At 39.9% G+C, this 19,359-nt stretch overlaps 1 protein-coding gene across 3 annotated transcripts in view; it reads right to left on the bottom strand.

Moving 5' to 3' along the window:
- Nucleotides 1–19,359, bottom strand: part of dok6 (docking protein 6) — a 56,187-nt gene that overhangs the window by 26,766 nt on the left and 10,062 nt on the right. For all 3 annotated transcript variants that reach the window (XM_039616914.1, XM_031750080.2, XM_039616913.1), the window contains exon 3: nt 980–1,087. In XM_039616914.1, coding sequence (XP_039472848.1) covers nt 980–1,087 — 108 coding nt within the window. The remainder of the gene's footprint in view (nt 1–979; nt 1,088–19,359) is intronic.

A 19,359-nucleotide genomic window follows, 5' to 3' on the forward strand; every position in this document is an offset into this window, starting at 1 on the left:
AAACCTCACCACCCACAACGAGAATTTTCTCTCCAACACTGGACTTACTGGTACAGCACACAAAAAGTCAGCACTGTGTAATTAAATACAATGTAATATGTTACTCTGTTCAGATTGATTATTGAGCACTTGTTTTGTCCATAATGTGTCATACAATAGTCGGAAAGAACACACTCACGGCCACACGCTACTTCGTTAGCGTGGAAGTGAGTGGAGACCCAAAGTTAGCTAAAGTGAACCGTTGTGTGATACTGCAAAAACAAGTTTCCCAAACCACAAGCCGGCAGCCTCAAAGAGGAAAGGATCAAAGCAGTAATGAGAAAGATTATGGAGATAAACAAATTTGAAAACATCTCAAATGTGTTTTATGAATCTGTTGCACCTGGTTTTGTTTGGTAAAATCAAAAATCAGCAAAAATTGTTATCAGCAGGTCAAACTAGGAGAAAAATCAGAAACCTGAAACTGCAATCGGTGCGTCTCTACAAAAATTATTTAAACATTATATGATGCTTTAGACATCTTCAGACATAAAGAAAATCCTTTTTGAGCCACAGATAAGGCCACAGATTTTCCTATAAAAAAATAATCCTAATCCCCACAGCTAAGAAGATGGATTATTTATTTCCTTTTTTAATCAGAAATGTTAAAATTCCCTGATCAATTTATACATTTACAGTTTTTTTAGTCTTCTACATATTATTTTAAATATTGTGGACTCATTGTCTTAACCTAAGACATTACACTGGGCTGGGAATATGCAGTTGTCATTTCATAGGGTGATGGACAGATTAATCAAGAAGTAACTGATAGATTCATTGATGATCACAACTTGTATTAGTCACAGCCAGAGGATCAAAATCACAATCAATCATGCTGATCTAGTACTCAATAATCATTTTATCTACTAATGAAGACATCAAGACAAACAGTTGATAAAAAAGGAACGATGTTAGTGATGTATTTGAGTCATTTGTTTACCTTGTGGAAGCTCCTGAAGTAGGCTGCCTTCTCATCTGGGTACTTCTCTAACCGCCGGGGTCCTTTACTCGAGGCTTTCTTGAACACCAGCCAACACCTCCGGAAGATCTGACAACAGACAACAAATATTATGGTAACTGCAGATATAAAACTACACCATCATATGAAAGTCAGACCAGAATAAAATTAACTAGATAGAAAAATTAGCAAGATGAGCGATCATCCTGGAATCGGAACACACCGTTAATGACCAAAAAACAGCAAAATGTCCAAGCAAAGCAAATAAATATATTAGTGAAGCTGTGGATATTATATAAGGACAAATAGACTGACCTCAGGGCTCATTCATCAAATTTAGAATTGGAAAGCGCTGACAAAAAATCGATAACACTGATCCTTACACTGATTGCTGAATACTTAACCACTATGAATTCTGGGAAATGTTATTTTATTTGAGAATGAAAGGATCAAAAGGAAGTCAAACACCTCGACACAGTAACACTCGTGGTATGAAGAACAACTTTAACCTATGACCTTCGCTGGGGTCACTCCGAGTGAAAGGACCACAGAGAACCTGCCCACACCAACGTGCTTATGATGGTTGCTAGCAGTTTTCCACTGAGTAAATTAAGATTTCACTTTGATCAGTGGCAACTCCACTAAGTGCATGCCTTGGATTTGTAATGTTAATATTTTATGGGCACAGAGGACATTCAGACATTGGACCTGCTACATTTAAGGATCTGTTATTCTCAATCCTCAAGCAAACTACTGATGAGATGCAGCATTGGGAAACGTCTAATTGGCTTCAAGTTGATGGTAAAATTATCTGTATTCCTCTGAAGAACAATATTTTAAATGCCCCTGAGCACATTTTATGTCATAGCAATAAACATTCATGACAATCTATTTCAGTATGAAAAATATAATCCTGGAAAAATATATCTTCTTAGTACTTGTTAAATAAGGATATTCAATTTTCAGCATCAGACAAAGATGCTGAAATGTAGAGTAAGGCTAGGAGTATCTATCTAAAGTCATGCCAGACTACAGCAGCAAAACTGCGAGGTGTGCTGAGTTAAGCTAAAAGGCTGTTTATGAAATGAGGAGGAAGAATTTGTGAGTTGTTCTTCGAAAGGTTACATAATCTCACTGTAAACACTCCAAACCTGCTGCGCTGGGATTACGAAGGTGTGGTTTGGATCAGATTTATGACCGCCGGCAGAAAACAACATCCATCCAGCTGTCGTCAGATTCAGATTAAAATGTTGCTAAATCCTGTTGGGCGCACAGTTTGGTGACATAACCTTTTCACAGCAGAGCAGAGAGCAGACGGGGATAAAAGCAGATAAAAACTGTTAAATAACCAAGATAATTACTCATGGGGGGAAAATAATGGGAAAAGGTAATCATTTAAGAAATGGGTGCCCTGATGCCTAAGCTGTCAAAGGCGCTGTGCGGATAAATATATGAGGGAAATGAAAATCAAATCAAAATGTTTTGGTGGAATGGAAAATCATTTGATTTATTATCAGATGATTTTACTTATTGATTGAAATCCAAGATTCTGAATATTTTCATCCAATTATGAAGAGATTTTCTCTGTGGTGCTCTGCTGTGCTTATTTATTTATTATCAATAAGCCAAATATGGCCTAAAACTGCCAGCAATAAAGCTTTACTTTAGATTTTGTGCCTACACAAACACATATTGTTGAAGAACTTGAAATAGACAATAACGTATACGAAACATTTCAAACTCAACAAATAACTTGTGTTCCTTGGAGTTTTGGACAAACTGCTGTTTAAGCATTGCAATTTTATAACTTAGTTTAAACTTGGAGTAATGTGATTGCAATTGCAGATAACTTTGGGCCAATATTCTCATGCAGAGACATGTACTGTGGCCCTCTCTGGTGTAGGAGATGACTGTGCATTATAGTGATTACTGGGGGTGGAGGGGGCTGAAAAGCAACAGTCATTATCTAGGGAAGCTGGGACCTGGGATCTGACTACTAAACTTATATTTTCTCACTCCAAGAGGCTCTAAAAGTGTTTAACTATGATTTAAAAGTCTCATTTTGAGTTGGTTCCAATAATGGAAAGACTAAAGTTGTAGTAGTGCATCAGCTGTCATCAATAAGATAGTGAAGAAACAAAGTCTTGGGTAAATAACTGTGTTTAAGGGAAAACAAAATAACTTAAAATGTATATATCCTGATATTATGTTTCCTTGCTTTACTTGATGGGTTTTTTAATAAAAAATTTTTTGTTTAAACGTGCATCCACACTGCAGGCCATTTGCTTGGTGTTTATTCCTTTGAAGCTAGCTGCTGGTTGCAACTAGATTGTCCAACTAGATAGTGTATAGGTAACCCTCTATGGCAGAGGTGGCCAACTCCAGGCCTCGAGAGCATGCGTCCTGCAGGTTTTAGATGTGTCCTTGATCCAACACAGCTGATTTAAATGGCTAAATTACCTCCTCAACATGTCTTGAAGTTCTCCAGAGGCCTGGTAATGAACTAATCATTTGATTCAGGTGTGTTGACCCAGGGTGATATCTAAAAACCGCAGGACACCGGCCCTTGAGGCCTGGAGTTGGCCACCCCTGCTCTATGGTATATATCTGCATCTCAAGCGATGGTATTCTGCAATCTCATAGGAATTGCTTTGATCGCCAACATGGAAGTTGAGAAAAGCTTATTTTGGGTACCGCCTGTGTGGTTGGCAGTTATTTTACCCATGCTTCCAGTGTGGATGCCGCTTTAGAGGGGTTTTAGACAATCTTCCACTAGCTGAAGATTTCACCAACATATTGCAAAAATATTTGCTCGACTGCTTCCATACGCATGAACTTGAGTGTCGTCTCATTCATAATCCATAGGATTTAATATGATGTCGTCCCATCCTTTGCAGATATAACAGCTTCAACTCTTCTGGTAAGGCTTTCCACAAGGTTTAGGAGCGTGTTTATTTGACCATAAACACACTCCTTCCATGAAACTAATGTGAAGGCTACATGAAGTTTGGAGATCTGTGGCGAATGGCTCTGCAGAAAGTTGGCGACCTCTGCACACTCTGTGATTTTACGTGGCCTACCACTTTGTGACTGAGTTGCTATCATTCCCAGTCACCTCCACTTCGTTATAATACCACTAACAGCTGACTGTGGAATATTTAGTAGAGAGGAGATTTCACGACTGAACTTGTTGCAATTTCCTATCATGGAACCACGCACAGGTCCTCAGAGCGACCCATTCTTTCACAAATGTTTGTAGAAGCAGTCTGCATGCCTAGGTCCTTGACTTTATACACCTGTGGCCATGGAAGTGATTGGAACACCTGAACTCAATGATCTGGATGGGTGACTGAATACTTCTGGTTATATAGTGTATATTGAACTTTTTAAACAACTGCTTCTTTGCTTCATTTGAACACAAAACATAGATTCATGCATGTGCACCTGTAGACCAATTTTTGCCTTATAAATATATATATATTCAAAAATATTTCTTTTTCCTTTAACGGTAGATTTTAGCAGGACAATGTTTTTCTAATTACTTTGTTTTATCGCCATTGCTGTGCTGACAAGGCATTTGGAAATGGCAGAATTCTTAAACATCACCTCCATCTTCATACAAAGGCAGTGTCGGGGTGTTAAAAGCTATTAAAAGAGAACAGTGCAGTCGAGAAGCAAAACAAGTGCGATGGCCAATAGCTAATGAGTCCTATGTGGTTGCCTATCTTTAATAGTAGGACCCTTCCTGGTGGAGACAGCCGCTCACTCTGTCTGATGTATGATTGCCCTGGGTCGCATGGTTGGATTGGGGAACCACAGCCGTACGATTAATTTGTTTACTCAGCTGGTGTACTTCATAAAAGGCCCGCTGAGTTGAACTTGGCACTTTGCAGTAATTGACTATGGTGGATCCCTAGGTCCTTATCAGTCTGCCTTGATGGGCCTCCATTCTAGTTAAGTGTTGCACAGGCCCATTATAAACAGCAAACAACAGAAAACAGCACACTACACACTCTGCACTAATGCACTGTGGATCATTCCCTACACCATCCATAAAATCCTTTAAAGAAGTGGGGAAACAAAGGAGGGGTTAAATCTTACTCTAAACTGAACATACTGTATTTATTTCCATAATAGTGACGATGAAAATCAAAAATATGCTGCGGCTTGGAGAGAAGCACAAACACATATGTGAGTCCCTTTTGACAATGGACATTCATTTGCAACTTTAAAACAGTAAAATTAAACCTAGCCTCAATTCCCCTTTGGGAGCTTGAATCAAAGCAATGGTGCTTGCTTTCTGCACACAAAGTAATTCACCCTAGGAGTGCTCAGATTAAGTAATTATACCAGCACAAAAGCAAGCTCAGTGAGATAGCTCCTGCAAAATAAGAATTAGGGGGTATGAATGGATTTTGCCTGTTCCACAGATGTCAATGCTTTGTCAAGGCAGTCCTATTCTCTGGTGCTGCTGGTGGGTCTTATTCAGAGACACTCCTACACTGATTGTAATTACACAGACGTGAATGAGACTATCTGCTGGTTTGGTGTGACTCATTTAATGCCAGAACAGTGAGGAATACAATGCTTGGCACAAGAAACCAATTACCGGTAACCAGTTTCAGGGAATTTAAAAAAAACAATGCAATGATGAAGACAGTTCTGGAGAAAATAAATCAACCTAGATTTGCTTTGAGTTGTTCTCTGATTAGCGATTAGTTAGAGCAGATCCATCTCCACTAAATACCTGAGGCTAATTACACAAAATAGGCAAAGCTTGCACTACACAGATTTTCAGAAACCTATAACAAATAAGCAACTGCATGCCGCCTTGAGGACTGCCAACTTTGCTTCCTCATCCTCGGTTATTCTGATTGCTTACTGACAGCATAATTGTGATTGACTCTTGATGTTAAGTCACTTATGCATCAAATCACTTGCTTTTAACAAGTTAATCTACTTCTTGTTTTCAGAAATTACATCGCCTTCAATCAGTCCAATTTATTCCAATCAGGAAAGAGATCGCAAATCAGCAAGAATGATGAGTTATTTCATAAAGAGACTCTGGCTTCACTTACATAAACCTTTAAAGGGTAGAAGCAACAGTGCTGCCACAGTGGTGATGAGAGACAAAGTGGTTAAGCTGCATATTGTTCTGTGAAGGTGGGAAGTCAATCCCATTATACTTATTGCATAATAATAACTAGGAAATATCAGTTTTATTGTCTTGATAGTTTAACCTGACCGAGTATTTTTACTTTTAGGGGTAAAAGTTTGGGAGGAAAAATGTGCAATAAAATAAAACTGTAAGTTTGTCTCTTTGCGTCGTCTAAGATGGAAACTAAATGTGTTTTATTATCATCATAAAAAGCAGCATGCGATGGCATTCACCACACAATAACTAGGTTTCTTGCCTGTTGGCACAGAATAAATCAACAAGATTACATTTGGTAGCAAGTTTCTTACTCTGAGCTGTAAAACAGACAGTTTTAATCCTCAAAACCTGTTTGGGTTTTAATATCCAGGCACCGAAATACTGAAATCTAAAAACAGAGAGATGCAGCCACATCAAGTGTGTCATCCGTCTGCTGACAGAGATACCACGTCTCCTGATGACTACACCAGGGTGCAAATTTATGCACTGCAAAAAAAAGTCATGCAAGAATTTAGTCAAAACAACTCATCTTTTGTTCAGCTTTATGTTTATATTTAATTCTGACTCAAGAAATGTTGGCTTAAAATAAAAAGTTGAATATATTCATTTTTGTTTTAAATTAGGAGAGTTTCAAAGGATTAGCACTTCCAGGTTTGGTTAAAAAAAATTCCTGTGAATATTAATTCATGTTAAAAATAAAGTCTGTATGTTCAATGTGATAAAAATAAAAACTATTCATTAAGATTATCCAAAACTTTATGGATCTGAATGTACAGTTAAGTCCATGAGTTTCTGGACAATAACCCATATTTTTGTATTTTTGCCTCTGCACCCCCAAGGATTTTAAATCAAACAACCAGCATCTGATTGAAGTGCAGACTTTGAATTCAAGGTGTCTGACAAATTTGCATTAACTGTTTAGGAATTAGATCCATTCTTATGCACAGTGCTCCATGTTCAGAGGCTCAAACGTAATTGGACTGACAAGTATTTTCATGGCCAGGTGAGGCCTGTTCCCTTGTTATTTCTTAACAAATGAAGCAAATGCAAGATCTGGACTTTATTCTAAGTTTTGAACTTGCATTCTGCAGCTGTTTCCTGGAACTTGGAGAATGAGGTCCGGAGAGATGTCGGTGTAAGTGAAGGAAGCCATCACTTTTTAAAAAAACTGCTTTTTTAACAAAAACTTTAGGAATTGTAATTCAGTTTTGTAATCAGTTCAATTTTATTTGATTAAGGCCAAACAGTCACCTCAAGACACTTTATATTGTACGGTTATTCAGAGAAAACCCCAACAATCAGACAGTCCACTGTGAGCAAGCAATTGTCAAAACACCTCTGCAGTTCTAGAAAGTATTTGAACAGATGAAATAAAGATTTAGTTGTACAGATTGATGTGAAAAGAAAAGTATGGAAGGAGAGAAACAGCTTATGATCCAAAGCAAGCCACAATATCTGCCAAACATGGAGGAGGCAGTGTCATGGTATGGGCATATACTGCCACTGGCCTTTGTTGATGATGCGATGGAGCAGGATGAGTTAAGAAGTCTGCAGGGCTATACTCTCTGCTCACACTCAGCCATGGACAATGCAAATGGACAATGATGCCCAAAGCACGCTGCAAAAGCAACCCAAAAGTTTTTCAAGGCAAAGAAATTAGATCATCTTTAATGGCCAAGTCAGACATTTGATCTCAACCCAACAGAGCATGCTTTTCAGTTATTTAATACAAAACTGACGTCAAAGACCCACAAACAAGCAAACGACTCAGGGTGACTATAGTAAAAGCCTAGCAGAGCATCTCAAAGGAGGAACCAGGAAGGATTTTCCTCCAAATATTAAAAATAATCCTTATCTTTAAAGTTATGTTAGTTTGTCCAATTCTGAAAATAGGGAATTGTATTATAAAAATGGCCGTAATTCGCGAACAGTTCGTGCAGTGCTTTTACAAAATCCCTGAAATTAAAGTTAAAAGTCTGCACTTCAATCACATCTTGGTTGTTTAATTTTAGATCCTCTGTGGTGCTGTACGGAGACAAAATTACAAACAAAAAATGGGTCAAATGTCCAAAAACACGTACTTCATCTTAGTCTCAGTGGGAGCAGGCTCACTGATCTGCAGTATAAAACAGCTTCAAGTGCTGCAATTGTAAGTAAACCCTAAAATACACCAGGCACAGCTGCGGTGCATTCTGACACAGTCACCGGAGCTGATCGCACCCACTCAAGACAATGCTTACGATTCCACCAGATGCACTGGAGTGCGTTTCAGAAGGGTCCCAGAAGCAGGTCTACCTGTCAGTAAAGTAGTAGTCATGGCGCAGATGTCACTGAAAATAGCCTACATATCCAGAGCAACAGTGGCTCTCCTCATATTAGTTTACAGTATTCTGAGAACACACCAAGTTCTTAATAGATTTGTTCAGCTTTACAGATTAGAGTAAAGAGCAAGTCTAATTATCATGCACCTCCTCAGCTTCAACAACGACTTAACTGAAATCTGGTGTCTGAACCTTTCCCATAATCTTGATTGGCAGCTTTGAGAATGCTTTCAGATATATTAAATACAGACGTGTATGGTAGTCTCTTAAAGACATCCATATATTATTAATACGATCCACTGATCAAAATGCTGCTTTCAGTGAACCCCAATATCCATCAGCCTGCTAAGGTGAGAAAAAATGAAAAGGCCTATATGAAGATTTAAAGCAGTCATTTTATTGTGTATTCATTTAAATTTGGGGCTGCGAGATGAACCCAAAGGGCCGCTGGAATCCAGGCGAGATTGGGTCATTAAAAATTTAACACTTCATTAACACGATCTTGGAATGATTTATGAAAGAAAATTATTTTTTCAACACAAGTTGCCCACGATTTTACATAATATGTGTGTGTGTGTGCAGCTGTCCTCTTTATTCATAAATAAACATACCAAAAACAGAAGAAAGCAAATAGAAATCCTTTGCTTACTGGTTTAAAATAGGCTTTTGTAGATCTATTTAAATGTGAAGTATTGCAAACTGATGGATTTATTATCACCTCATACCAAGTTTTATTGTATTTCATCAACAAATCTAAAAAATAGATTAACTAAAGGACTTTGAATTTACCCAAAAAGTAAAAAAACCTTAGAGGTTGACTCTAAGAGTCTAAGAGTCTTCTAAAGACACATCCAAAACCCTTACATGAATTCAAGTTATCTCATGAATTTAGACAAAAATATGGAACAAAATGTTTTTTAATTGCATGTAACTGCGTGGCAGCAAATTGCAGAAACATTGTTCATGAGAGCATGTTGGTGAGAGGTTCTTCATTTCCAGTAGCACTGAACACTGCACAAAATGTATTTTCCATCTTACAATACGTATAAACAAACAGAAGGTCTATTTATATCTGTTCAAAACGGTCAGAAAAAACCTCTCCTGCTGAGTTTGTCCACATGACCTTGATCCTTTGTCATTTCCTAAGTTGGTAACAATGAGTAGGCAAAAAGAGGTTGCATTTCAAAAAAGTGACAACAAAAATAACATGTGGGGGCATTGTTAAGGCGCATATTTTGAGGTCAGATGGGGGAAAAAAAGCAAAAAACAGGCCAAACTCTTCAGTTATAATGCAACAGTCTGGATCTACAAAAAGAAAGGCTAAGCTCCTAATCCATGTAAGCTTTCTACCATGAAGAACAGTCAGTTGTATCCTTCCGCTTGTAAGGATTCAGGAAAGAATACATGGAGTGATATCATGCAAACTGTTGATGACAGCATGCTTCAAAGTGCTCAAGATCTTTGATTAGGATGACTTTCAGCAACCTGCGAAATAAGCAGTGAATTGGCTGTGGAGTGGGTAAGCCATAATTTCAATTCTGCTAAAAATGATGAATAATAGAATATCTTGAAAATGGCTTTTTACAGCACTGGCTTAGTAGGATTGACCTTGAGCAAATGTGTAATTTTCACCACACTGCAGGCTCTCAACAAATAAAATATAGTAGATTTTCTACTTAGCTGGTAGCAATGCACTAAATAATGTGAGAGGAGTCATCAGGCTGAATGCATTTTTAAACTGCTTAATAGTCACTACTACATCATTAGATGTGTCCTCAAGACTAACAGGGACTACAACCATCTTTACACTTCAGAAATAAAGTGTTGCAAAACACTGTCTATCCACAGACAGACAGCCATAGAAACAGCTGCCAAACTCCTAACTGCCTCTGCATGTTTATTTTTTCCTGCTTATGGGAATTTTTGACACCCCTAAACAGGTTTTAGTCAGAACCACAGGAAAATCACCAGTGTTCAAGTCTTTTTAATTGAGGTTTCATTTACTTAAGTAAAATGGGGCTTTTGTTTATCAAATTGTCATAAAAAAGAGGAACAGAATTATGCTGAATTTGTGCAATTCCTAAAAACAATCTCATGCTTACTGCTGCATTTACTGTCACCCCCAAAGGTGCATCCTAAGTCAGGAAAAACCCTCCGCTGTAATTCCAGCAGCAATCAGTTTTCCAGAACAACATTTTGCCGTGATGACACATGCAGAGACTCATTCCACAATGCATGCAATTCACACCAGCTGTGCTATCATAGCTGGTATGAATTGTATTTAGGGTGCAATGCTAGTGAACCTGCAATTCAAACCTCAATAATCTTGTCTTGTGATTCCCTTTTTCCATGCCGCACTGCCACCCCACTTCACTAACATAGCTGGCCATGTGACGGAGAGAGGTTGTAAAAGTTAAGTGCAGAAACTCAGTTCATGAACGTAAACACAGACACGCCAAGGGGATTATGTGACAGCCAAGTCAGATAAAGAGAAGACTCCCTTCAGCTGTGTAACTGCAGGGACAACCCTGCTAGTTAAGCTTTGTGTTGGAACAGACAGTTTAAGTGTCCTACATGTTGTTTTATACAGTCGATGCACAGAGCAGGAGGATGAAGATGACAGTCTTTTGGAGTCGTCGGTAGCTCCTGGTTAAAGGATGATAGTCTTGTTAAAGCATTTATATTTAAAAGGTCCCTCAAGTAAAGCCTGGAGTGGAAATAGTATGATCTGGTTTTTGTTCATTCATTGATTTCATTGTGATCAAGTAATCATGCATGTGATAAAATTAGGTTCTTTTCCTAATTTCCTCCTGTGGATCCCACTTAAATTACGAGGTATGGACTGAAACTGTGGATCTCCAAAGCTGTGGATTTGTTACCCCCATAAATGTACAAAATTGAGCACTACAACTGAGATTTGCATGAGGAGACAGGAAGAAGTACCAGAGCCAAAGTGTGATCGCATGGAAGCAGACTCCTCATGGTTCAAAGGCAAGCTGAGAACAGATCCGTCTATCTATAAAATAACTTTGCTTTATGATGTAGTGACATTTAATGTAGCCATAAATACCTTAAAGTTCAACTTGGATTCCTATCCGCTAGGATTTTTAGCTGCAGGGGTGTATAAAGCCCTGACTGACAGGCCTGGAGAAGAATTTAAGAGCTCAGACACCTCATGGAACGAAGTAATGAGCCATCTTTTGAGCCACAGACATTTTCTGTAAGTGGCCTCGAACACAAAGTCCATTCACTTCACGGAACATTATCAAACTTGTGACGTTATTGAGGAACTGTCTCGCCTCTCAATAAAATATGAACCCTATTCCCCCCACAGGCAAAATCACTCGTTATTTGGATGAACTGAGGAACTGTCTAAAGACGTGAAAATGATTTCCAATGACAGCTCGCTTCAGCTAAATGACTAATCACACAGCGGAATAAAAATAGCTGACTGTTAGATTGGGAGAACTAGTGAATACTGAAACACGATCGTAATACCTCAGAGGCACAAATGCTTTTATTATCCCTCAGATACTCGATGAAAGATGGGACAAATGTGGGCAGGGTTTGTACCCTCTTGATGATTCATATCTTACAAACTATGATTTAAAGATGATTGCTGCTGTACTTACAGGCAATACAAGACATAAGAGCACTGCAATCAAGGTAGGCCCGCGACACTTAGACATAATAGTAACAGACCGGATTTAGCCACAGCTTAGCTGTGGAAAATTTTGCTCTGCAGCATCCCGAACAGAAATTAAATTTGACCTTGAAATGATAAGAACACATTAAAAAGCAAACATTTGAAAAAGCACTGTTCTGTCTGTGTTGTTGTTTTCTGTCTAATTTGCCAGCAGCATAGTGTGGATGAAGTTTCCCTCCTCATTCAGCTCTGCATAAGGTTTACTGTTCCCTTGGTGATAATGATGCCTGATGGACTATGACAGACCAGACCACGCAATATCAGCTCCTAGTGCTAGCAATCAATTTCAGACGGCGGCAGGGTCTGTGCTGGGGTGTCCATCTTTATAATTTGATTTGTTATCCCGTCGGACAGTTGTTACAGCAATCATCGCAGCGATCACTCCTCCGACCGCGACCCCGGCCTGCGGCTCCCCTCCCCAAAATCCTCCCAGGACTATTCCGGAATTTTGACAATTCTCAGCTAAATTCAAAGGTTGCAACAAAATTTCTCTTAATTGCACCACCGCGCCCTCTGTCACTCTCTCCTCTAGCCGCTGGCTGTCACCTTTGACCTCGTGCATAACTCCCATCCCACCCAACCTTCTCGCCTCCTGTACCGAAATACTTTTCCCGCCGCATCTGAAATGTTTGGACATCCCATAATTTTGTAATTCGCCCCTGACTACAGCTGTTGGCAGGGTGGCAAGCCAGCCGCGCCCCAGTTAATCATAGATTACTTTATCTGGGCCATTCCAAATCCTCATGTGTAATGCAGTGCTACCTCAGCAGCAAGTAATCACTGCCCCCCACCTTCCCCCTTTCCATCCCAAACACACACACACACACACACACACACACACACACACACACCTTCTCCTCACTTTCTCTCCAAGCCCCTGATTTGTCTCTTGCCTGTCTCTCTCTTCTAAATTTCTCCTCTCCCATTCCTCATCTCTTTCTTCTGTCTATGCATGATTGGACATTCTCATCAAACATTCATGAGCCAAACTGGTCCCAAAATGTAATATCAGAGTATTAGCAACCCTTATTTCATTTGTTAAGGCCTTGGCCATGTCTGTGTGCTATTACGCACAGTATTCATAGTCGAGTATTCATAGCCGAAAACTGGATCCCAGTCACAATGTGGCATGAAATATGACGGACAACAGGTTCCAGCTGATTCCTCGCCAAAAGCAAGGGGTCCGTCTACCCAATATGACAAAGAACGCAAGGGCAGGCGGTATTAAAAGAGCATGTAATGGACAGTAATAAAAGAGAGCAATGGAGAAAAAGGGATAAGGCCAGGCGATAGAAAAAATAAGAAAAAGAGCAGCAAATAGAGAGTCCAAGGGAGAGCAGGAGGGTGGTGAGAGCAGCTGCTGAAAAAGAATAGACCTGAGCCACAGAAGCAACCGGCTGCAGCTTTCCATTAAGATAAATTATACTTTTAAATAGAACTTGTGATAAAAACATTAAGAACAGTTATTGATAGCGACCTCTTTTACGTAAGGTTTAAAAGAATCTGAAATTCACAGACAGAACATATTTATAGTCACTTTATTAGGTACATCTTAGTAGGACTGGGTTGGAATCACTGTTGTCTTCAGAGCTGTCTTAACTCTTCACAGCACCGATTCAACAAGGTGCTGGAAAATCCCCCAGAGAATTTGGTTCATACTGACATGACACCATCACACAGATGATGGTTTGTCAGCTGCAAATCCCTGATGTGAATCTCCCGTTTCACAGCATCCCAAATGTGCTCCTAAAAGGATTTGGACATGGTCAGCAACAATACTTGCGTTTAATCAATTCCAGGTTCAATGCATTGAGTGTTCAGAGATGCTTGGCTGTAATGAATGCTTATTTGAGTCACTGTTGTCTTCCTATTAGGTCAAAGCATTCTCCACTGACCTCTGGCATCAACAAGTCGTCTTTATCCAGAAAACTGCCACTCACTGGATATTTTTTTCTTTTCTCAGATCATTCTCTGTAAACCCTAGAGATGACTGTGCGGGAAAATCCCAGTTTGATCTTCAGCAGGTGTTTTAACCATGTCCACAAGCTTAAATCCACTAAGTTGCTGCTTAGTTATAGATTTATTAGATATATGTGATGACAATCAGTTGAACAGGCCTACCTTGTTCAACTAAGTTTTGTCAAATATGGATCTGACAACATTTCAATGAGAAGGTAAGGCTGGAGAAATAACAGCTAACAGCCTCGCTAGCTTGTTTACCAAGGTGTATCCATAATTTACTGATTTATGGGGTCTCTGTGGACTATGATGTTTGCAGACAACACTGATGATCAGCAATGAGACTTGGGAGCAGGCAGAAGAGAGGCTGGGCAGGTAAAGGTATGCTCTGGAGATAAGAGGAATGAGTCAGTGGAAACAAGACAGGATGGAAATGTGTGATGAGGAGGAGGCAGGTAGAAAGGTGAAGATGCACAGATCAGAGGTAATGAAGGTAGATGAGTTCAGATAACTGGGGTCAAGCATTCTAAGCAATGGACGGTACAAAAGAGGGGTTAAGAAGTGAGTGCAGGCAGGGTGGAGTGGGTGGAGATGAGTGTCAGGGGTGATTTGTGACAGAAGGATAGCAGCAAGAGTGAAAGGGAAGGTTTACAAGATGGTAGTGAGACCTTCTGTGATGTATAGTTTGGTAACGGTGGCACTGACAAAAAGGCAGAAGATGGAGATGATTTTGTTGGGAGTCACAAACACAGAGGCAGAGAGATAAGGCTGAGATGGTTTGGACATGTGCGGAAGGGGGGGCGCACTGGATGTACTGGACAAAAGGTGTTAAAAATGGAGCTGCCAGGTGGGAGGAAAAGAGAAAGACCACAGAGAAGAGTCATGGATGAAGTGAAGGAGGACATGCAGAGGGTTGGTGTGACGGAGGAGGACGGTAGGGATTGGATGAGCTGGAGGAAGATGATCCCCTAAAGGGAGCACCTTAAAGAAGAAGATAGTACCTTTGGATTAAAAGAAAATGTCAGCTCAGTGTTTTAGTAAAACTGCTGAATAGACGAAATGACAGTTAAAGTGGCCACACCACTAATAAAAACCATCTAAAATGATAAAATGATGTAAGTTATATTAAAATGTGGACCTTTTACAGGAGTCATGAGGCAGGAAAAAAGCTACGGAGACCAAAAAAATGTTTCTGTATCAGGCTGGAAAACATGTTTAGTGCTGTTGAACATTTTAACATGGAAGTCTATGAGGAATGAGTCAATTTTGGGGCAAGCCTCAAGAGACTATTCGAGGAACTCCAAAGAGAGGTTGCCACTTGACATACACTAGTGTTTTTCACATCCTAGAAAGCCAGCAAACAGTCTTACTAAAAAAAATCTTTCCAATTTTCATGCAAATAAGACTGTTGGGCGCAGAGAAAGTGTTTCTACTGCTGATTTCTTATTACTGAGAGAGAGACAAGGGAGATGTTTGACCCATGCTGGGCTGCGCAGCCTTGAGCAGAACAACATTAGTTAAAATGTCACACACTGTGTGGATTCAGGCGTCAGAGCCACTGTTGCAGAGCATTTTTTTTTTTCCTTTTTCTCTTTCTTTTTTTTTTAAGCACGGCACAAAAATAGCAGCCAAATTATTCTGAAGGAGATGTGGGTCAATATTGAAGTTTCTCTCCCAGGTATGAGAGAGAGTGAAGATAAGTAGTGGGGAAATGTTCCTGTGGTGTAAACAGGGTGACGCATTGCTTGTGTCAAGCGGCTTCACGGAGACAAGGAGACTTAACGCTGTTTTATTAAGAAAGCATATAATAAAGCGTTACACTGTGATCATAATGCCATAATCTACCAATACAGTTTTATAATGTTGCTTTCCTCGCTGCAGCAAAGTTATGCTATCGTATATTTTAACCACTATTGATTTCAATGTGACACTGAGGTTGGCAGACACTGTTGGCTACAGCGTTCAAAGCAGTGCTGGACTTGCATCCATGTGTAAAACATTTTTTTTGTCGGGCCAATTTTGCTTTAAGTCATCATTATGACTATTGCCTGCTCTTTAAACCATCCCTCATCCAAACCGCTTTATGTATTACAGCTTAAGTCAGCAATCCTCTGCACACACACACACACACACACACTCACTGCAATTTCCATTTAATCCATGTACAAGGCTGGAGCTTTCACAGACAATAACACACAGACAAAGAAGAATTTGACTGTGGGCCTCACCAACAAGCCTACTTAGGCTATCGCAGGCAGAGAGCAACAATGCAACGCAGTGTTATTTTGGTTATAATACTAGAATAAGTTGTCCAGCGCTATGCATCCAGTAGGCGGACTGAATGTTAAACTGAACTAAATCCATAAATGAAGGAGGGCATGGGCTGAATGCAGAAAAAGCACGAAAATCTACTGAGGTCTTGATGTAATGTAGGCAAAGCCTTATTTTCCACTTTAGTATGTTGGTGCTCTCGTCGCCGCCAGCTTCAAAATTAGCATCTAGGCCAACAGGTGAGGGGCTGTTAGAAATACAGTCCCTCAGAAGTGACCGACTAGCTGCTGTGGGAAGAGGATATAAAGTCAAAGGATGAAAGCAGCTTTTTTTTTTTCTTTCCCACAACCATGATCCAACTTCACCGATTGAGCTTAATTACCATTAGCTGACCACTTGATTATCATATCAATAAAGACTGTGAAATCAAATGAGGCACAGACCACTGTGCAGCGTTCCACCGAATATTTGCATGTTTAGCAGGATATTACGAAACGCCAAGTGTTTTCCAGGACACTTTGTGCAAGCGTTTGTTATTTGAATTTCATCAGAAGCCCTAAAAGCAAGTAATCCTCATGCATTGGTGCATTCATTCCCCCCGAGGATTAATTCTAAAGAGGTACTCGCTCACTGATGTTCAGGCTGCTTCTCTGATATGGTTAGCTGAGGAAGCAGCGAGCTCTGTGTCTGCAATGACCGTTTCCTCACAACCAGAAAGCAAGAGATTTGTGTTGCTGGAACTAACTTGACTCAGCCACGTTTAGGTCTGCGAAATCAAAGAGGACATTGGGGGGAATAAACGCGCGCGTGTGCAAGAGTGGAAAATGCGGACTTTTATGTCAAAGAACGGGGTCCGATGGAGTTTGTCATATTGTTTTTGTCTCATTTCCTCCCAAAGAACACACTCCCTTGGAATAAGTGGGCTGCGATTCAGTGTCACTCTGTGTCTCAGCATGAAATCATTGAGGAATGCAATTATCACTTTGCCCAACAGACATTTCTCTGAAATGAAAGAGAACAATTGGGAACATAAGAGGAAGGGAGGGGGGTGTATGTGTATAAATAGGGAGGGGGTGTAACAGCAGCTAATGCGCGCCCTAGTCCCTGCTCTGAACTTCAAACTTACTTTTTGTTAAATTACTTCAATCCTAATCCGCCTGCGTACATTGTGGGTCAAAAGTTTGACACATTAACTTCCCTTTCGTTCTTTTATTTTATATTTCACTTTAAATTTGGTCCAATAACTGCATGTTTTCTATGGTTTTATGACTCTTAAGAGCCACTATTTTCTCCATTATGACCTTTAAATGATCCACTCAAAGTGCTACTGCCAAGGCTACTATTGTGTGCTCCATTTCCCTTGGCAGTCCTTACCCAAAATTCATTCCCTGAACAATAATTCTCACGGAAATATTAAAGCTGTTTAATAGAAATGGGATCAGATTGCTTTGGCCTACACTTGAGGTCATTTTGGCTCATTAGAACGGGAGTGCAAATTTTAAAAGCAGGCTGCTTTTGAAGGCAAGGCAGTCGAGGCATTTCATGCCGAGCTGGGCAGGTACCAAACTGTCACCACGGTGCTCAGCGAGAGGTAAACTGTCACCTCCTTACTATTAAAAGAACTCCCTTGAGAAAGAAAGAGGGAGGGAAGGAGAGTGTACAAACTCAGCCACAAATAAACAGGAAAAAAAAGAGTTTCCACACCTTTGGGTGACAAGAGCTGCTTCCTTTTTCCTTCCGTTTACATGAGACTCTAAGGTCAAGGCTGTTTGAACAATGCATTAATAATACAGCATCCAGCAATTAGTGCCACGTAAAAAAAAATCGTGTTCATTTGACAGAATGGGAAAATTTTCATTATTCAACAAGGTTATTTGGCTGCATCTGAAGCAAAACAGGTGTAATATTTAAATATTTATTAAAGAACTCCATAATAATGTTTACCTATGTGCCACAGTGATTAAATTAAGAACACAGACACAAAGACAAGCCCTTTAGCACAGATACGCACACACAGCTGAGGCTATCTTTGGCTGTACACTGTACTGAATGTGCTTGGCAAGCAGGCTGATGAAAGGTAACTGCAGGAGAAGAACTCATTATAGATTGTGATTCAAACATAAAAGGTTGGTGTGTCTTTTTTCCCCAAGAATAACTTCATCTGATTCTTTTTTGCATCCGTGTATACAAATGTCATTTTTTTAACAGCTCATTTCAGAAGATTGGATTTGAAACAACCTTTCTGGATCGCATAATGGCTAAAGTGAATTTGGCAACACTTTCAGAGGCATGACCGACTGATGACACAGGATCTCTGACTTCTAGTCAGACACAAAAATTAACAAACCTATCAGTAAATTCCCTTTGGATACTAGCCATTTACACGCTGCCACATGAAATCACCCATGCACAGATGCAAACGCACGCAAACAATGCCCACATACTCAATGCGCACATGCACGGACACACAAACTGAAAGTGAGCTTAGCTGCAGAGCTGCACCCAGAGGGCTGGTCTGTTGATTAATGAGGGGAGGAAGGTAAGAAGAGGAGGCTGAAGCAGAAGTGTTAATGGAGCTATGACAGATTCCTCTAGGCCTGTTGTTTTATAGGTGAGTCTCCAGTGTATCTGCACAAAGTAGCAAAAAGCTACTACAGACTGTAAAGTCCCACTCTAACTTGGGGGGGGAGATGCTGATCAAATAGACTTGGATATGGAGCAACATACTATAGCCATTATTTAAGGAATACATGTATCTGTGAACACCTTATTAGATTATTATAGCTCTTATTTTCAGCCACAAGACAGGCTCGAGTTTAAAGCAAAATTCATTTCACTGAGACATCTCTACAAGGTTCTCTTGTAAAACACTTCTGAGAGACATACCTTGGGTTAAATGACAGCACATTGAGTGATTCTACAGGAACATCCAATCTGTTCATGACTTGAG

Source organism: Oreochromis aureus, linkage group 9 (genome assembly GCF_013358895.1).
Source record: "Oreochromis aureus strain Israel breed Guangdong linkage group 9, ZZ_aureus, whole genome shotgun sequence".
NCBI lineage: Eukaryota > Metazoa > Chordata > Actinopteri > Cichliformes > Cichlidae > Oreochromis > Oreochromis aureus.